This window comes from Panicum virgatum, chromosome 2K, assembly GCF_016808335.1.
Source record: "Panicum virgatum strain AP13 chromosome 2K, P.virgatum_v5, whole genome shotgun sequence".
NCBI lineage: Eukaryota > Viridiplantae > Streptophyta > Magnoliopsida > Poales > Poaceae > Panicum > Panicum virgatum.
In genome coordinates this window covers 6,944,391-6,965,724 of record NC_053137.1, presented here as the reverse complement: position 1 = coordinate 6,965,724, position 21,334 = coordinate 6,944,391, and the positions used below count along the sequence as shown (strand labels likewise).

At 47.6% G+C, this 21,334-nt stretch overlaps 1 protein-coding gene across 2 annotated transcripts; it reads left to right on the top strand.

Annotated features, from left to right (window-relative positions):
• Nucleotides 1–6,182: 6,182 nt before the first annotated feature.
• Nucleotides 6,183–14,997, top strand: LOC120664177. Of its 2 annotated transcripts, none has more exons than XM_039943244.1 (4): nucleotides 6,183–6,373; nucleotides 6,482–6,696; nucleotides 10,649–13,803; nucleotides 14,181–14,997. In XM_039943244.1, exons 2-4 carry the CDS (start codon nucleotides 6,685–6,687, stop codon nucleotides 14,182–14,184), a joined length of 3,171 nt encoding a protein of 1,056 aa, XP_039799178.1. In that variant the 5' UTR covers nucleotides 6,183–6,373; nucleotides 6,482–6,684; the 3' UTR covers nucleotides 14,185–14,997. The 2 variants fall into 2 exon arrangements, with proteins under 2 accessions (XP_039799178.1, XP_039799171.1); XM_039943237.1 differs by having other exon boundaries at nucleotides 6,477–6,696.
• The last annotated feature ends 6,337 nt before the right edge of the window (nucleotides 14,998–21,334 follow it).

Here is a 21,334-nt window from a genome sequence, read left to right as displayed (position 1 = left end):
AGTGGTCTTCGACTCAGCCGACAACGCACATGAGAGATACGCGGAGTTCATTGAAATTCTACACAAGTAAGGCACATAATTGCTTTAACTACTTATTTACAAAAAAATCATATGAAAGTTCATAAACTAACTTTTGATATGAGTTTTGAACAACACTTACAATTTTAGCAAAGTTAACGGAGATCCACATTGAGGAGGACCTTGCCATTTGAATATAATACATCACAAATGGGTTAGTGCTTAATTCCGTACGTTATAATGTATCACTTTGTTATTAATAACTAATTTAACACATGACATCACTTTTACTTTACGTACCTCCGGGCAGTGTGCTTTGTGGATACTATGTTTGCAAATTATTCCTCAGGAACAACGGGCTCTACCAAACGAACACCGAAGATGTATGTCACTACTATGCCCATATATTTATATTGAAATTTGTTTCTTTCATGATTATATCCTTATGTAATATAATTAATACTAATCCTTGTTTTCTCATATTTTTTTTATTGCAGTTGCCGCAGATCTAAAAGGATGACAAAAGTTTACGCAAAGAAGATATTGATGACATTTTGCCCACATGTGCATATTGATCCAACACGAAATTTGTCATGAGAGAGGAAAGTACTATAGCGAACATATCGTGTTTGCTACAGATGAGTGTCATCAACTTCGCAACTGGTAGAAGAGTGCTAGCTAAATAGAGCATTTTGTGATATATGTTCATGCTATATTGTGAGGTGAAACATGAATGCATCATAACAATTATGTAATAATTAATAATATCGTTGAATGCTATATGTATGTATATATAAATATATAAAATATTAATTAATTAAATATGTAAATATTAAAATAAATACTGCAGCTGTATTTGCAATGGCCGAATACATTTTTGAAAATTGGCCTGAATTGTAAATTTGAAAATTGGTGGGAAATATAAATTTGAAAAATAGCGGGAACATTTGAGAATTCAAACCTGGAGGTCATCGGTCATGTATTTGTGATGGATTTGTGCTGGCATTTCGGCGGCCACCACCACAGATGCACGCACCTACCACCACAGAATGATTGGTCTGTGCTGGCGGCCAGGAACGTACAAAGTCACATTTGTGCTGGCAGAGAGTTGCTGGCGGATACTACGCGCGCCAGCACAAAGCCGATTTGGCTGCCAGCACAAGCCGTTTCTGTACTAGTGGCAGGTAGTGGTATACCGACCTGAAGATCTTTGCTAGACTACGACGCGGACATGGTGACGACAAGAAGTGGGCACTAGAGAAGACCACATAGTTATTGGTGGCGATGCTCGGCTTGCCGCGTCTTCGGAGCTTCGATCTGACATCGTCCCTGCCTGTGAAGGCAGGGATGGTGCGGATCCGGGTGTCGGCGCTGGGGAGGCGATGAGGTTCCATTTCAACATGGAGACAATGGAGGAGGAGCGCCTGCTTGGGCGTGACGTGGCTTATGAGAGAAAGTCGTATCCATGCGAGTTTCCATGGCGTCCGTCGTTACATGCTTGCAGTTCTGATGACAACATGCTACGTGATGGATTCTCGGATCGATTGACCTTGTGTATATCTTATTCTGACATAAATATAAAGTATTTTAATTTACTCTAAATTAAATTTGTCAGTTTGATTAAATTTATAGAGCAGAATATTAACATCTATCACATCAAATAAATAAATTATAAAAATTTATTTCATGATCTAATTATTCTCAGTAGGCATTTAAAATATTATAATCTTTTTTTTTAATTTTGTTAAACTTAGAATAATTTAACTTAAGATAAATCAAAATACCTTATATTTTAGGATGGAGACAATATATCTTTTTAGTTTAAATACCAGTCCATCAAACCCATGCTCTCGCACAGCTACTAGTTTTATTTTAAAAGACAAAAGTTTCATAAAATTATGATAAAATTTGCGGTAGCTGAAAATCAAATTTGGTTATTCATGGGCCGCTAGAAAGGCCTTCCACCTAGCCTGACCAGTGGATAAAGTACTAGGCTAAGTAAAATTAGCTAAACGCTATTATTTTTAGACCTAAATACTATATATCTACATGGAATGAGCTGGGTTAGACCCGTGCTGCAGCACGCCCAGCACGGGCCTTGGCACGCCCTGGTTACTAGCTTGCTGTATCTAAAAAAAAACTCGGGGGGGGGGGGGGGTTTGAAACCGTCCCCACCCGTGTTTCATTAAGAGGAAGCGACTGCCTCGGCTCTTAACCCGACCGAGAAACCCCCCGAACCCTGGCCCACCAGCGAGGGGAATTTTTTACCCCACGGCATCGGAAATTCGCGTCCCCCAGGACTCGAACCCGCGCCGCGGGGGTGCCATCGGGCTGGGCTAACCAGTTGGCCGCCCAACCTTAGGCTAGCTTGCTGTATCTAACTGTTAATAAATATTCTAAACACAATACTCATATATAGGCACATGTTCATTTGAAAGAAAGCATTTTCCAAAACCAGTTTTCTTGTACCGAGTAACACGAGGGGTTGATCCACACAGGATCCAAGTTTTAAACGGCTACCGGATTCCTCATCCGCCGTAGCACACGACACAATTGCCGGACACTTTCCAAAACAACTCACACCAACTCATCCATTCCCAGAAGAAACACTAGTTGTGTGACCACACCGTAACCCGCCCAGTACCGTGGGCACAGCTATTCGAATAGATTCTTAACTCTGCAGAGGTGTGTAACTTTACCCACAAGCGGGATACCGCAACTCGATCACCTTAGTGTCGGTGCAGAACCCAACAAAGCCATTACCCACCTTAGCTAGACCTGACTAGCCATCACGGGATGCACCAAGGGGTCATTGACATATCTCAGAGGTTTTAACTGGGGCATAAGTTACACAGAGCTTATCCCTTCTCCTTAGTCACCCGTTGCTCTCAGCTCTCTTGATGGCTATCAGACTAAATAGTGTGATTTATGCTAAGCCGTTACCCATACAACGGTAGAGTGGTTTGCACGATAGTGGAGTTAGGTGAGATGACACATCAACTCGGTCCTTAGTGGTGAAAAGATGGATATCTCCCTTCCCTGCTCTGTCATACCGGCACGAGCACACCAAACGGCAAATCACACAGAAATGCCATCCATCCCGTCTAGACTCATCTTTCGAAAATCCACTTTTATCCCTTCCCACACACGCACACCTTTTTTTTATAAAAACAAGTTGTATTGTGTATAAGATCCTAAGCGTTCTAACAGCGATTAACGTCCAAACAAAATCAGACATTAATCTAGGTGGTCAAGGAATGGTTATAACAAGTCAAGGGGTGGCTATCCAACCGTGTTTTCAGCAGGAAAAACATATGCAATTTTGTAAAACAGGCCAAAAGGGTGTGTTTATAAAAACTAGGACAAAACATGCATCAAAGGGCGGGATTGAACTTGCCGTCTTCGAAGCCTTCGGGGAGGTCCTGGTCGAAGCACTGTCCTTCGGGCTCGGGGTCGCGGAACTGGTCCTCGTTCGCTGGCTCGCAGTACTGTTCGTCAACGGGATCTCCTTCATTCACACCGTGGTCTACGACGCATACAAACAAACACACAATCAAGAAAATAAATAAAAGTTTTATCGTTGAGCTCGAATCGGAAATACTTAAGATATGGAGTTCGGAGTAACATTTTCGGGCGGTTTCCTAATGGCATGGCCAAAACTATGACATGAGAGGCGTGGTAAAGTTTCAGGTCGATCCGAGGTGTTTTGGTGCATAAAATGATAGGATTTATAAAGGTCTAGGGGTTAAATAAGGTCCAGGGACTTGTTTGTAATTAGTAAAAGGTCCTTATTCGAATTCCGAGAGATGTTTGGGTCATTTTGGAAAAGAGTAAGGTTTTATTCATAAATGTGTTTATATGGTGGAGGGTTTATTTGGGAATATGATCAAAGAGAAGGTTTAACTTGTAAAAGGGCCAAAGGTGGAGGGACTCTTTATAGAGTAGAGGAAAGGGGAAGGGGTTTTTGGCAAAGTTGCCAACCCCTTCCTCCTCCCTTCACGGGAAACAGAGGAGGGAGGCGTAGGGCGCCGGCGGCCTTGGGCCGGCGGCCCTGGGGGCTTGCGGCGACCGGAAACAAGGGGAAAAGGCGGAGGGCTCCATGGGGAGTTGATCCCCCTCCTTGATTTGAGGGATGGTGATCCGTAGAGGAGGCTCCACGGTGGCGGGCGGCGGCCGGCCCTGGTCGGTGCGGCGGCGGCGCTGTAGGGCTCGACGGCGGCCCGGATCTGGAGGAAAAGGGAGGAGGGAACCTCGGGATTCTAATGCCTACCTTGGCTCAGGCTGAGGCGCAGCGAGGAAGGGGGGTCCGTGGGAGCTGGCGGCGGTGAGCAGAGCAACTGGCGGCGGTGGCGCTGGAAGCTTTGGGGAGGAGCTAGGGGCGGCGGTGGAGCTGGTGGGGGCGAAGGGTGACTCGGCGGGGCCTCTTTATAGCCCGAGTAAGGCGGTGAGGAGGGGTGCGAGGCGGTGGCGGGTCGGTGCCGGACGGCGAGCATAGCGGGGCACTATTAATGGCGCTCCGGCCGCTTGCTCGTGTCGTGGCGCGGCGGCGCGGGCGGCGAGGCGGCGCTGGGTGATGGGATGGCTCGGGCAGGCGATGGCGTGGTCGAGCGTCGCGGCATGCGCGTGCGTACGGCGGGGCACGCGGCGTCGCGGCTCGGGGCGTCGGGCGAGCACGTGCAGATGGGCGAGGCCGTGCGGGTGCGCGTCGCGGCACGGCCGCGTGAAGTCCGTGTGCGTGCTCGTAGGCGGGGGGGGGGGGGGGGGTGGCGACGGACCGGCCTGGCAGTGGCGGTGCGCGGCGAGCGGCGTCACGGCCCACGTGGAGCGTGTGCGCGGTGCGCGTGCCTGGGCGTGTGGAGGCGGTCAGGAGTGAGCGTGCGCGGGCAGGGAGCAGGGGCTCGGGTGCGCGCGGCAGGGAGGGGAGGCGCGCACGTGAGGGCCGGGCCGGGTGCGGCCAGGGCGTCGCGGCGTGAGCGGCTGCTCTGTAGTGCGCGGGAGAGAAGGGGAGAGAGAGGAATGAGAGAGAGGGAGAGGAGAGAAAAAGAAAAGAGAGAAAAAGAAAAGAGAAAAAAGGAGGAAAGGAAAAAGGGAAGAAAAGAAAAGAAAAGAGAAAATGGAGAAGAAAAAAGAAAATAGAAAAATAAAAGAAAAAAGGAAAGAGGGAGAGAGAAGAGAGATCGTGCGCGTGCCAGCGAAATCCGCGGCGGCGACCGCGGGTTGGTCGGCCACGCGCGCGTTGTCGGGCGGTACGCAGCGCGTCGCGCGGAGAGGAAAAAGGGGATGGGACATCGGGTGATCGGGACAGGGAAAAGTTTCCGGAATCTAGGCTTTAGGCTTTAGGAGGATCTCGAGCTCAACGACGAAAAACTTTTGAAAAAAATTTTAGCGCGTGATTTATTTCGGTGGATATTGGGATGTTACAGATCCTTAGTTTGAGCTATATGTTTAACACACTGTCAAAAATAAGATTTTTTTGTCTCGTGTTTTTATGTGAAAGCTTATAGCAACCATACGCCGGACTGCCGGTGGTCTTTTTGCTTTTGAGAATCTACGCCTGTGTTTGAACGCAAGCTACAGCCGACTGCGTGCGATGCTCCGATCCTGTATCCACATCGGGTTCTCTATCTTTGATCACGTTGCGTCGTCCACAAGATTTTTTTAGAAAAAAAAGAAGAGAGGGAGAAAGGGAAAAGAAAAGGAAAAGCCTATACTCAATTAGTGCTACTGTTGCTACAGGGAGAAGTGGACCAGTCAGATAAAAGCAATGAAACATAAACCCTTGTCCTTCACGCTGCTGCTTAATTATTACAGCACTAGCATTAAGCAAGCATCAAAGTGAAGGTGGTTCACCGTACCACTCAACGTACATCAAGAACCATGTTCTCATTTCCCTAGCGATATCTGGTAATTAAATACATATACGAGCTAGTCAATTTTTACTAGCGAAATAATTTTCTACACCACGCTAAGTACTACATAATGTGGCGTCGCCTTAGAGCATAGTGCTTATTTCAATCTTTAATCCCTTTACCTTTCTAAGATCCTGCGACAGCTACCTATAGCTGGCTACAAGCAAAGAACCATCTTCCTTTTCCTTTTCTTGTGATGGAGCAAAGAATCATCTGATATGATGATGACTGCATGCAGCAGAGACAAAAGAAGAGTTCGTCAGGACACATTTGCCTAAAAGCAAAGTTTATCTGGAGACCACCAGCCGTTTTGCTTCCATCTATATATACTCTGTCCTTCTCGCGCGCGCACGGGCAATCGTTGGTTTATGTTTGGCTTCTGTCGACTGCTATCTCCGATCCTGCTTCCTGCTTGCTATATAGTGCATTCCAGCTACTTAACTGAGGTATGTGACTGAACTACTACTCGATCCCTTCCATTGCTTGAGATCGTACCTGCTCTGAGCTAGCTAGTTTCATGCATGCTTGTTAAATTTCTGTGTTGATCAGATCAGCCGAGAAAGAAACCAAGCGAAGAGATGGGTTAGATGTATAAATTCCATGATGAAAATGGAATCGATCTGCTGGAGGTCGCATAGGCAGCTGCATGGTCTTCCATGACGAAACGGAGGTTGCAGTAGATCTAGTAGCTACACCGCAGAGATCCGGCGAACCGGGCTGACTGGCGCGGCCGGTTACTCCAATCCAATAATCCATCATGCTCATTGAGGTAAACCCTCCGGTACTTAGCACGCTCTTCGTCTTTCTGACCTCGTATCTTGTTGGGTGCCTCGTTCTTCTTAATTCCGTGTCTGTCAAAAAGTATGAAACGGTATTAGTAAGTCGATGTATGAGTCTTGCTACAATACTCCTTTTTTACCTCTTATTAGGAGAGATAAATCTGGACCCTTGAATTTTAGAAGAGATAAACCAATTAATTAAAAATAAAAAAGATATCAGTTCTATTTCGGTTACCATGCATATGCGGCCATATGCATGCAGGTACAAGAATCTAACAGGCATGTGTTGGGGACTTGAAGACAAAAATAGGCATCTGAGGGATATGAATGTGACAGATCAAAATCCTCACACATGGCCGCTACAACGTTAATTATGCAAAAAATTCACCATGAAATCCCTTCCATGGATTGGCAGCGAAATGCATTGGTATACCCCTGGACCTAATAACCAGTTGAGAAGAGTCATCTCGTTATTTGTTGTCATGTTAGATTTTTTTTCTAAAAAAGTACAAACATGTCACGTTTTTTTCTATAGATTGATTCCATCGCATGTACACCTTTCAAAAAGAAATAAATCATGTATATCTTCCAAAACAATTGTCATAGCAACGTTATGGCAAGCTGGATGAAAAGCTCGTAGGTCGCTCGGCCTGTGACAAACTCAGCTCGACTCGGCTCGTTGTATTTTTCTAACAAGCCGAGCAGGTGTTTTGGCTCGTTAGTATAACAAGCTAACTCGAGCTGGCTCGTGAGCGACTCGCAAGCTTAATGAGCCGCAGCCCACGACCAGTCCAACAAGCTGCACACAATTCTCAAAAGCCCAAAATACAGCCCAATGGTTCAGTGCCCCACCGACCTAGGTCCAGTCCGCCCCCTCTCCGTCCCTCTCGGTTGCAAACCCAGGCTTTTGCTGGTAAGAGGATTTATTTTTTAACACCTGCAGCATAAATTCGCTCTGACTAGGATTCAAACCTAGACCTACAAGAAGCTACTCAGGAGCTCTAACCGCTAGGCTAGAGGCCCTTGGCGAGCCAGCTTGTTAAGAAAACAAGCCAGAACGAGACGAGACGAGCCAAGCTCAACTCGCTCGTTATCAATCCCTAGGTACATAATGAGAACGTTGCATACAAGTCATGTTGGAATAAACATGATCGTAATCTTGTTTGCGTATTGCACACTTCTACATATGTTAAATTAAAAAATAGTACAACAAAAATGTAAGGTATGCGTATCACGTAAAAGAATATAGATCTGTCCAGTGGCGGACCCTAAAATTTTATAGAGCCTCGACCAATATAGCAGCTAATAAGATGTTTACAACATCAACCACTATATAAGCAAAGTTGACACCATTACCTAAGTTTTATTGTCTCAGATTTCTATAACTTCCCTTAGCTCATGGCCATTTGATTTTCTTCATCTCCATTTGTGTTTCTTTAAGTTCCTTGACTTCCGCAAGGTTAGGTTATCATGTTGTGATTCCTTGTGTCAATTAAGAAAAAGATCTCATTCAGGAAAGAATCATGAAAATAAACAGGGTTTTCCCAAAAAATGAAAATAAACAGGGTAAATACGCAGTGATGATCGATCAACTAAGTATAATTGTTGAGTAAAAGCCAATAGCAAAAATTGATTATTTAATTGACTAAGTTTCTTCTTCCTACCTGCCATTATATTCCGTGAGATGATACGAGAACACATGAATCAATAAACATGCAGCGGTCCATATGCTTGCTTGACGAGGCTTTGTGCTGATGTGTGCCTTGGTCAGTGCCTTTTTTTCTCTCGGGTGAAGCAGTGCATAGCTTGAAAGTGATCGGGTGCTCTAGTCTAAAAGGGGGAGGGGGTAAATTAGGCACTCTAAAAACCTTAACCTATGGCTCCAACTACTTTGCACAAAAATTTAAACTAAAACAATCTATCTATATGTGCAACTATGGTTCTTCTAGTGTGAAACCATCATTCCAAAAAGAATTTTACAACCTATAGCCAATCCTAGCAAGATACTATACTAAGAAAGTAAAGGCACACAAGTTGCAATATGAAATGCGGAAGCTTAAAGAGGAGGGATGAGAGAAAGCAAACTTTCGACATGAAGATGTATCCCGTGGTTTGGATTACCACAAAGGCGCCTCTACATCCACGTTGTTGAAGCACTCACGAAGAGTATCGCTTCCCGGCAATCAAGTCTCTTCCGTGAACACAATCACGGTCACCTTGATTCCGCTTTCCACTAAGGAGCTTGCCCACAAAGGAGAGGGGGTCTCCACGTCCCCCGTACAAAGGTTGTCGTCGCCGCTCCACACCAAACCGGAGGGTCGATGATGTGCCGACGAGCCACCAAATGCTCCAAGGGGCCGGCGCACCGAAATACTCTGTTGGTTCACTCTTGAAGCAGCCACAAGGCACAACACCTTGCTCTCACACTCTCTAAAGAGCTAATCCTAGCACTAACACTCACAAAGCTTGTGCTAAGCCTAAGGATTTGATCTATTTGCTCTTGGATGGCTTGGAGGTTTTCTTAGATGTGTATGAGGCTTCTAGGAACTCCAGCAAACTTCAAATGGCTGGGGGAACACATATATATAGGCCTCAAACTTGAACTAGCTATTTGGAGCCATTGGCCACATTTCTGCGTAGGCGTCGGAACTTCCGGTGCTAGAGCATCGGTTCTTCCGGTCACAAAGAGCTCTGAAGTAGCCGCTGGCTTCTCTGACACAGCCGCAACAACTCTAGGGACCATCGGTTAAACCGATGCTAGGGCGTCGGTTAAACCGGTGACTCTGGGACTATCACAAAACCGTTGCACTCTTCTTTTCTTGCTGACGTCATTGTTCCGATGCGTTGCTCTGGTGGGCATCGGTTCTTTCGGTGCTGAAAGTCTGGCTGCTGCGTACTTGATATCGTCTCTGGATAATAGTATGTTGAATGCACCGATGTCTGTCTTTGACCCATCGGTTAAACCGGTGCTACTGAGTTTTCCTCACTTGGCTCAGCATGCACAACCAAATGCACCGATGCAAAGGGCGTCGGTGTATCCGGCAACCATCGGATGCACCGATGGTGGGGCATCAGTTTAACCGGTGCAGCTGAATCTGCATCTTCTCGTCCAATTTGTCGCGGCGATTGGACTTGACATCTTGATGGTGGATTGGACATGGCGTCTCGACGATGGATTGAACATTGCGTCTTGACGGTAGTTTGGACATTTTGAATTATATCCATGGGACCTAAAAACTCCTACAAATGTGATCTCACAAACTTGTTAATCTCATTGATTATGTTGTCACTCAATCACCAAAATCACAAACAATAGCCTAGATGGGCCATATTCCTTCCATAGCTGCATGCTGTAAGCCAGCAAGTGGTGTCTGGTGTGTGCCTTGCCCAGTTCCTTTTTTTTATCGACTGAAACTTTGCGCTCATTGGAGCCCGGGCTGGTGCCCAGGGTCGCCAAGCCCTGGGACCGCCCCTGGGTTCATCAAGTTAAAAAAAAAGCACACACATGTGGATGCCATCACGTCGTGGCTTATCATATCCAACGCGTTAAATGCCCAACAGGCCATCACATCAACATGTTATGGCTAATTCCAATATACTTTTCCTAATAGATCTAATTGCAAGATATTTTATCTTTTTTTATTTCTTAAAATAAAAAAATATAAATATATATTCCTCCTATTACCTCTTAAAAGGTAATATTGGATAATATTTATCTAGAACTAACTAAATGGATGGCCCACGGTTACTTCATAGTACGTAGCAAAGCCTAGATATGTATATGTTACAAAAAGTAAAGTAGTAGTGTTTAATTTATTCAATGCATGCTTATTTAATTATATATATATAGTATGCTAGGGAAGGAGTCACAATGCAAGTATGACCCATCACCATGATCCTCCATGTGGATACTGATTCGATCATATGCGCATATGTATGCAGGATTTTTATGCTCACACGATAGACGAGGCTGCCGAAATAATTCTCGACTACTACTTACTGAAGAAAGACACTAGTACTACAAGAAGCTTAAGTAGCAGAGACAATGTCTTCTACTTCGATGGGTGGGGCGGGCTGGGGGCGTCCGCCGTCCTCCGAGCCGTCGCCCAGCGCCTCACCTCCGCAACTTCACCAGATCAGGTCATCCACATCGACTGCTCGATGTGGGAGAGCCGGAGGTCGCTCCAGAGGGCGGTCGCGGAGCAGCTGAGGCTCCCTGATCAGGTGATGGAGCTGTTCGACAGGCAAGACGAGGAGGACGATTTCAAGGGGGTGCCCCAAGGATCCCGCGCCGAGCTAGAACAAGTCACCAGGGAGATCTACCAGCACGTACAGCAGCAGCAGATGAAGCACAGGTTCTTTGTGATCTTCCACAATGGGAGCAATGAGGAAGTGGACTTTGCCAGCTTGTGCGGCTTCACCATGTCCGGGTACTCAACAAACAAGGTGCTGTGGACATTCCAAGGGAGATTCCGGCTGAAACCCCGGGCGGAGATCGACACGGCCATGAAGAGCACAGGAACGACTGATACTTTTATCTCTGCATTATCAGCAACGCATGGTGGAGAAGTTCTACAAGCTGAGCTCTTGTCCTACCTTGCAGAGAAAGAGGCTTTGGAAGTAGCTGAATATTGCAAGATCAATACTGGCCCTCGCGGAGTCATCGTTCAGCCTGAGCAAGTGGCCGAGTGCTTTCTGTACTTGTTGGGGCTATGCTCTAGAGGCCACCATTCGGTTGACTACGGTTGGGCCACCCATGGCGCCAACTACTGGATCTGTGATGGCATCATGCAGCAGCTACAGCAAGGACATGGAGAAGTTGGCGATGATGGATTGTGGAGAGCCGCTGAGGCTATACAACGTGAGGTGCTGTTGGATGCGTACTACCATCAGTATTTGCCCTCCTCTCCTTTGGCATGGTTTGTTGAGACGAAGCCATATTGGAGTTCACCAAATTATGGATTCCATGAGATGCCAGCGAGAGCAGCTATTCCCAAGGGAGACATGTTCTTCCCACAGTACTGCTTCGACAAGCTTCGTGTTCTCAAGCTCACACGATGCACCTTCAGCATCCAATCACCTCCGTTCCTCTGCTGCCACGGGCTCAGGTTTCTATGGCTGGAGCACTGCGAGGACACTGGGAACAATGACACGGACGGAGCAAGGATGGAGGAGGACGTGCGCCGGTGCTTCCAGAGGCTGTGGGTGCTCGTCGTGCGCCACACAAAGTGTGATCAGATCTTGTCGGCGCAGATGTTGGATCTCATGACCCAGCTCAGGGAGCTAATTGTGATGGGAGCGCAAGGTTGGGACATGGGGCTGCTGCATGGACGGCTCCCTAACATCCGCAAGCTCCGAATAACAAACTCTGGAATCATTGGACAGCAAAGGGTGCTGACGGAGATGAACAAGATGGAGCTTCTTGACTTTTCAAGTAACACTGGCTATTCTCCCATGAAGATCTTATATGGGCCAGGGGCAATCAGCAACAGTAGCTGCCTTGAGTCTGTTATTGTTGATGGATCTGAGGGACTCGAGCATATTTCCTTCAGTGGATGTTCTAAACTGAAGAATCTATTCTTAAGTGGTTGGATGGGGGGTCTCCGCACCCTAGACATCTCAGGCACCATAGTGAAAATACTAGATCTCACAGCAACAACAATCCGGTACCTTAATGAGCTCTATCTACTTGGCTGCGAAAATCTTTGTGCAATCACGTGGCCACCAAAAGATAAAATGAAGCAAGCAGGCTTGTCTAAGCTGCGCATTGACACCACACAGTCAGCACCCATTGTTCAATCTACTAGAGAAGAAATCGCCAAGAGGGATAGTACTACTACAGGAGCACCGGAAGCAACAGTACTACTTCATGGCAGTCGACCTATCAGTGAATTTCCTTGGTACATTTCTGTACGGGATTCAAGGCTCCTCACGTCCCTTGAGCCAGTGTATTCCGATTCCCGCAACATCCATGTGGATGTTTCCTCTCCGGCAAGTCCTACTATTATTTCTGGTGGTGGTTGCAAAGATGAAGGAATCGAGAGCAGTGGCAGCAGTGACCAGCAAGTGCTAGCAAGCCTGCAGCAGCAGCAGCAGACTGCACCTGCAATATACACGGCCGAGAGCATGGTGAACCACCTGAAGAAGGAGGCTAGCGAAGGCGACGGTGACGCTCTTGGGATCATGTGGATGTGGCCTTGCTCGGATGTTCCTGATCTTCCGCAGGAGAGCTGCTACATGCACATACAAGATCAGGCAAGGAAAGAATCATTTTCGCAAGGTGGTGAAGGAACTAGTAGTACTAGTGCTTCTGTGCCGAAGTTTGTATCACTCTGTGCCAAGATCCTGCACATCCACGATAGCACGTCCGTCACTCATGCCCCTTCAGCTACGACGCGGCTGGATTTGGAATGGCAGAACCTAGAGTGGTGCAGAGTCGAGAGGTGCCCTAGAGTGGAATCTGTCTTCACTGCTTCACCTTCATACCCGGGAGGTCCCATCTTTGAGTACAGGTTGAGAACATTTTGGGCGTCCCACCTTCCGAAGGCACGTTGTATCTGGGAACTGGGAGAAAATTATCCTGTCTACGATCGTACATTCCCAAACCTAACATTTTTACACCTCGACTACTGCCCTAGGCTTAGACATGTACTCCCTTTGTCTTGGGTAATCATCGACCCATCCAGGGGCATGAGCAGCTTGAGGCAACTGAAGACCCTCGAGATCACGTGGTGCGGAGATCTCCGGGAGGTATTCCCTTTAGACAACCTCGCCAAAAACTACGCCGAGCGGCAGCCTCAGCCAGTTACCCTAGACTTCCCCAGTCTGAAGCATATCCACCTGCACGAGCTCCCTTCGCTTCGGCGCATCTGCGGGTTCAGGATGTCGACGCCCAATCTTGAGACCCTCAAGATCAGGGGATGCTGGAGCCTCAGGCGCCTTCCGGACGTCAGCGGCAGCGGCAAGGTCGTGGAGTGCGACTGCGAGAAGGAATGGTGGGACAAGCTGGAGTGGGACGATGGCTCACAGGCGAGCCGCTACAAGCCGATCCACTCGCGGTACTACAAGAAGACCTTCCTCAGGACCACCGTGCTCAGGTCATCCCTCTCGCCCACCTTTCTATCAATACAATGTAGTGCCAGCAGATTTTACAACATACTATGTATGATCTTTTACTTGTGATCTTAACCAAATTGCTAGCACTCGGTCGATCCGTCCTAAATTATGGGTTATTTTGGTTTTAGATACATACATCCTTTTTGTTGTGCATCTAGATACGCAGTATGTCTAAATACAGAGTAAAAACTAGGTACCTAGAATTTAAAAGTTGAAATAACCTATAATTTGGAAGGAGGGAGTGGAGAAGATAAATTATTAAAGCATTCCTATTCTTGTGCATGCGCGTACACATTGTGGATTAATTCCTCAATTGAACTGATGGACCATCGTTTCTCTCCTCTCCTACTCCTTGCAGGTGAGGCGATTCCGACCGGCCATTCGTTGAACTGCGGCAGCCAGGCTGCCAGAGTCGCTGGCATTGCCTGCTGGTGACTGAACCCATCTCCTGCTGCTATTTCTGCTTCTGCATCTGTGTCTTCCTGATTGGTTTGTTTGCGTGAGAACGACGACGACGAGGATGCATGCTTTGCTTGCGTCCGCGTGGTCTGTCATCTGCATCGGTTTGCTCTGCTTTCGTTTGTTTGGTCGGCGTTCCTCGATGGATCGAGGCGTCCGTCCATGGCTATACCTCAGATTGAAAGTGTGTGTGTTATCATGCCATCTTGTTGGATAAGATGGTGTGATGCAGAGTTCCGGACAGACCTGCGTGCTCTGTCTGGGGCTGCAAGAAATAAAAGCAAGAGCCAGCATTCAGTTCAGCGGCTGGCTGGCATGCCCTCGTGCTCGCTGAGGCCAAATGCTGAGCTCTTGTCTGGTGTGTTTGTGGTGCGTGCTATGTTTCTGTGGCGTATGAGCTTTCAGACCATCAGCTGTGTGTGGAATGGGGGAGATGTTGTACATGTTAATCTGTTGCGTGTGTGTTGTGTTCTTAGCTTGTTAGCGTGAGCATGATGTCATCCCCGCGTCATGCGCGTCTGTTTCGTTCATGCAGAGTCGTGTGTGTGGTGGAGCTTAGAGGCTGGCAACGGCGCCCACGTTCCTTGGCTGTGGGATGGCGCAGCTAATTCAGGGGGGGCGTGGGCGCATGCGTCCGTGGTCTAAGCCGAGCCTGTAATCGAGTCAATAAAAGGAGAAGAAATCAGAAAATGCAGCAAGTTTGTGCGCTGCGCCAATTCCTTGTCTTCCTGTGTTCGAGCGCGTTCGTAGCGAGTTCATCAGAGAGAGCGAGAGGAGAGCGAGCGTCCATTGACGGTTGATCCTGAATCGGTTTCAACAGGAGATCAATGTTACTGTTGCTCCAATTATATTTACTTATGAACAATTAAATAAATGGCATGGTTGTGTGTATTGATCTGTACGGTCCAGGAATATGAATGGCAACATGTGTAAGGATCCAACATTCCTTTTGCTTGACAACGTGTGTGTGGAGTACAATACTACCACCGTCGTATATTCTCTGTTCTGCCGCAACATGCCGGCTTTCTCCGGCGAGCTCCTGCGGTGGTGCGGCGAGGAGAGGAGGGCCGGGGGTGCACGGGGTCGAGACGAACGGGCGGCGGCGACGCTTCGGGAGTCAGCCATGCTTCGTAGATGCAAGATTTGCTCCTGGGCCAAGGTCCATACGGAAGTATTATACTTCTTGCGTTCCTCCTCGTGCATGCGTGCTGCGCTAACCATGTTATCATTAACAGGTAATTAGCATATGCAAAGCAATATTAGTGAGGATTATTGCAGTTGATTAAGATAAAAATATATAGGCCATTTGGATATGAAATGACAAAATTAAAGATATCCTAACATTATCTTCATACTGCTCTATATTTTATTTGCCTTTTTCACATGGGATATATCAATCAACGCACTCATGCATGCATGTAACACCCAACATAATCTCCCATGATCCCGCATGCTATTGCATGGGCCGAGGCCGACTCGGGATGTTTTGGGCCCAGGTCTCTTCGGCCGGCCAGACCCAGACTGATGCACACAAACTGAATTTATTTTTACTTTTTATATTTACAAATTTTCAAAAATATACCTCCAATGTAAAAATTTGCAGATCCATACCACTGCCGCCGCCGAATGAAATGGCTACAATCCAATGAAGCGAACATGCATGGCGATAGACGTGCAAATTAATTGGATCCATCGATCTCATGACGAGCAAGCAGTCGACGTCGTCTGCACTCTGCATGCAGTAGAACGAACAAATCGAGAGGGACCATAGATGGCCGGATGGGCGGCACAACCCAACACGGCACGGCATGGTTTGGGCACGGCACGACGAGCCACGGTCTGCGAACTGATGGCACGATTGGCTCGTGCGTCTCGTGCCACCCCCACGCACGCGCCGCCCACCCCTGTGCCTGTGTGTTGTCGCTGCCGATCGCCGTCCGCGGCGGGACTGCGCTGCTCGCTGGCCGTCCCCAGTCCGCAGCCCCATCTACCGTCCCCAGGCCCGGCCCTGGGGCAGGGCGAGCGGGGCAACCGCCGTTGCCCTGCTGACTGAGGGCCCTGTTTAGTTTTTAAAAAAATTTCTATAGTATCCGTCACATCGAATATTCGGATACATGTATGGAGCATTAAATATAGTTTAAAATATAACTTATTACATAGTTTAACTGATTAGCATGAGATGAAACTTTTAAGCCTAATTAGTTCATAATTGGACATTATTTGTCAAGTAACAACGAAATGTGTTACAGTGCCAAAACCAACAACTTTTCACCAACTAAACGGGGCCACAATGAGCGGACTTGATTCAATTTTCTAGAACAAGAGGCAATGAGCAGACTTGGATCAATTTTCTTAAATGAGAGGGCTGCTAGCGTACTAATTAAAGCACTTGCGGTAACAAATATAATTAAACATCTTGGGCACCACGTACTTGTTCCCCTTCCAGTGTTAACCAATATTCATTCACACTGCTTTGTTACTCACCTAGACTCATGCCTCTTGAACACCTACTCAGATGGACACAAATATTTGCTTACCACTTCAGTGCACAACTGATTATTGAATTTACGCGTTCATGTTTCTCGATTGTATAAACTCTTACGTCATGTAGAACAATTGGCATGTGTAAAATGTATTTATCTGGAGGTGGGAAAAAGAAGGAAATGAGTAAATGACTTGCTTGAATTCTAAAAATAGCTTAAATTATATTGAACAACTGGATTCTTAAAAAACCAATACTCCGCTGGTAAAGAAACATATGACATTTCCCACTTTTTCGAGATGCAACTTTGAGCAGGATTTTTATACTAAGAGATATAGTTATAATATCTACTATGGGATTATGATAATGATATTGAAGAGAAATCTATGCATGTGACTTACTTCTATATTGTTAAACTAAATATTTTTAGAGCAATGATTGATTATGTGTCATATATATACTCCATCCATATAGGAAATAGATGACGTTTAGGACAACGACACGGTCTTCATAGCATAACTTTGACTGCTTATTTTTATAAAAATATTTATTGAAATGTGATATATGTATATTTTTATGAAAGTGTTTCTTAAGACAAATCTATTCATATAATTTTCACTTTTTCAAACTCAATAACTTAAAAGTTATTCATGATTTATATTCCCAATGTTTGACTCAAATCTTGTCCAAAACGTCATCTAAATCCTATATGGAGAGAGTATTTGATCTGAGGGAGTAGTACATGCTCTTGCAGTACATTGAAGTTTATTTCACAGTAGAAATGAAAATACTATATTGTTGTCATAGGGCCTCCGGTTTTACTTCGCTCCAGGCCCCAAAAATCTCAGGGCCGGCCCTGGTCATCCCTGCGCCGAGCGCTGCTTCTTGGCCGCGCCCTGCCCGCGGCCACGCGCCCTCCGGCCACCACAGCTCGGCGGCCATCCTCTGCCCGCCGGCCCCTGCTCCTTCGTTGCGGGGGAAGTGACGGGGCTGGATGAGGCGTGACACGTGAGAGTGGCAGAGGAAAGGAGAGTGGCGACGGCGGCTTGGTGGAGTGGAGGGAGAGATGGGATTAGGAATTTAGGGTTAAGTGTGGAAGTTTATAGGCTATTAGTGAGTCAAATTGTGACAGGCACAAAATTACTCGTGTCTGATCGGGTCAAGCCGGCTGTTAGTTGCGTAGTATCTGGATCGGCACTACATGCCGGAGTCCAGCCCCAGGCATGACACAGTCTATCGTGTCGGGTCAACACTGACCCTATTGGTAGTAGGCTGGGCTGGGCTGGGTTAGAGTTGAGTTTTTTTATGCCATGCCTCATGCTGCCCACTGGATCCAGCCCATTTACCAAGTTGAAACCGGCTGGCCTGCTTGTTTGCATCCAAATTGAACCCTGTGGTTTGTACATTCGTAGAATGATAACAAACAAAGGTGGTAAAGTGTCTTAAAATTTGATCTACATAATCTAAAAGCCGCATCCTAAAAGAGCCGGGCATGAATTTTATACAATTTTAAATTAAAAATATATAAGAGTAAAGTTGGACTGCGAAGAAATCATCAGCTAAATATGTTACCACACAGCCAGGACTTCGAACTTGACAGCTGCAACAAATCTGTCAATCCCTCATCCTTGCCCTAACGGGTGGAGTTGTAGATCTCCATCCACAGTAAGTTTACAGAGGCAGCCGGCCATGGGCAGCCACGACCAGGACGCCCTCCTCAAGCTCGTCCTCCTGCGCCTGGACTCGCCGCTCTGGCTCCTCCGCACGGCGTCGACTTGCAAGCGTTGGCGGCGCATCATCGCCAGCGACGCCTTCTTCCTCTCCCTCCACGGCGCGCCGCCCGCCGTCCCCGGCTCCTACCACAACCAGCGAGGATCCGCCCGCCCGCGCTTCAAGCCCTCGCCGTCTTCCGCCGCCGCCACCCTCGACTGCCGCCACTTCGCCCTCAACTTCGTCCCCGGCGACGGCAGATGTAGCTGGACGGTCAAGAACAGCCGCGGGAGCCTCCTCCTACTCTACAGCGAGGATGACGGCAGCAAGGCCAGGCATCAGGACCTGATCGTCTGCGAGCCCCTCACGCGGCGCCACGAGGTGATTCCCCCCTGACGACGCCGCCGTCCCCATCCGTCAGCTACTGGAACGCCACGGCCGTCCTCCTCGACGGCGGCGGTGGCGACGTCGGCATGTCCAACTTCCGGGTGCTGTGCTTAGTTGAAGACCACGACGACGGCATCCGAGCCTGCATGTTCACCTCGGCAGCTCCTCCTGGCGCCAAACGAGCCTCGTCAGGCCGCTCGCGCTGCACCTCGTCGAGGTCACCGCGAGGCGGCGGTACTGGCACGGCGGGAAGAGGAAGATGGTCGCCCTCGACTAGAGCACCCTCGAGTTCTCCTCCTTCATGCTACCCGACGACGGCATCGACGATCATGTCGCCCTCGCTCTTGGCCGCAACGACGACGAGGCTCGCATCGTGGCCCGCGGCACTGCAGGTCGTGGTTGTACCCACCTGAAGGTCTTCGCTAGACTACGACGCGGATGCGGCGGCGGCAGCGGCGGCGAAGAGAAGTGGGCGCTGGAGAAGACCATCCAGTTATCGGCGGCGATGCTCGGCCTGCCGCAGCTCGGGAGCTTCGATCTGACATGGCACCTGCCAGTGAAGGCCGGAACGGTGCAGATCCGGGTGCCGGCGCCGGGGAGGGCGATGAAGTTCCTGCTCGACATGGAGACGATGGAGGCGGAGCACATGCTCGGACCTGACGTGATCTGCGCGAGAAAGGCGTATCCATCTCAGTTTCCATGGCCTCCGTCGCTGCGTGCCTGCAAGTCCGACAACAACGCACGCGCTACGTGATGGCTTCTCCTCGATCGACCAGCGACGGAGGGAAGACGAATCCACCAAATTCAGGGGTCTATTTGGAATTTCAGGAGATTGTATTGAAAGAAGCGGATTGCGATTACTAATCGCGATCCAAATTAGGGGGTTATGTGGCAAATGTTAGTCTATAAAAAAATCAGATTGCGAAGATTAATCGCGATCCGCATTAGAGGGATATATGTAAAAATACGGAGCCTATGTGGAAATATTACCCGCCGGCGTAATGGCGCTGGCGGCGTTCGCCGGCTCCGTTCCAACGGGTGCTGCGCTCGGCCTCCATCCCCCGTAGAAGCTAGCGCAGTGTTAGATTACAGTGACTCGCGGCGGGAGGCGCGGTGGCGGCGGCCCCAGACTTCCTTCGGGTGCGATCCTTCGGTCCTTCCTTCTCCGACAACTCCGTCATGCGTGCCGGCGCCATCGTCGCTGCTTCTGCCAGCGGTCTGATCTCGTTAGGTTTCGCGTTACTCTGCGCACCAAGGGTGCTCGATGGTTTGCCTGCAAGGAGGCAACGATGAGGAATGTGGGTTTGTAGTAGGGACACTTTTTTTTTGACTTCACACGTAAAACGGTGCGTGCATTTGATTAGTTTGGATTGAACGAATTCTAGGCGAATTGATCCATTCATATTTGGCTCCTTGTCAGAGTTCCTTCACTACATCTTATCTGGAAAATTCGTAGCTAATGAAAAAATAAGGATAGAAGGCAACCTGCCTGAAATAGCATTCCTTTTATTGGTTAATTGAAGGCAAACTTATTAGTTTGATCATTAATGGGAGGGACTGGTAGTATGAACTCTTTATTGCATCTTGATATTTCAGAAAGTCGCCAACGGATGGATCATTTCTTCATGTCTTTTATTTCTGACTGTAGGAAACAATGGTTGCTCACTGTAACAATGAATTATTTCATTGGGAGCATCCATGACACTGCGAAATTGTAGACAATCTGTCATATAATCAATTCTAGAAAAAAATGCCAAATTTTCCTAGTCTCAATTGACTCGATATCTGCAGCGTATATTTCCAGAGTCAGCAATGTTGGTCCCTTCCTGTCAAATATTATGATCTAAATAATCTAGGGAAATTGTTTTTTTCCAAACCATCACCATATCGAGCTAGTCAGGCTTTCAAAGTATCAGATGCCACTGATGGTAGGAGGGAGCAAGCGGTGTCGAACAGTAGCATATAGCAAGATCAGGTCCTCTGTAACTCTTATTTGTGTTGCTTTGCACTTGCTCAGGATAAAATTAAGTGATGGAAGTATATTGACTCTAAGGAGTAATGGCACTGAGTGCTGCATGGTGAATTGATTCTAGACTGCTAGTTGACAATGGCTGCTTCCATCGGCACCCACATCTGCGCCGTGCCTGTCTCAATAGGCATGGACCATGCTAGGTAAAAGTGCTCCAACTGCAATTTAACTTGTGCTATTCTTTTATTGGTATGCGACGTACCCATCGATAACGAAACACCGTGGTAATTTCATTGATCTCGAGATCTGCCAACCTAGTCTCTCGGAGATGCCCGTGGAGATAGGGTTTTGTGTGTGTATTCATATATGGTTGGCAAAAAAAAAGTCTCATTAAATACAACATGAATTATATCTTGTGCATTTAATGTATATTTGGACAGATTTGGTCAAAAGTAGAGAAGTTTGATTTATGATTAAAAAAATATTTTACATTTTGAAACGGGAA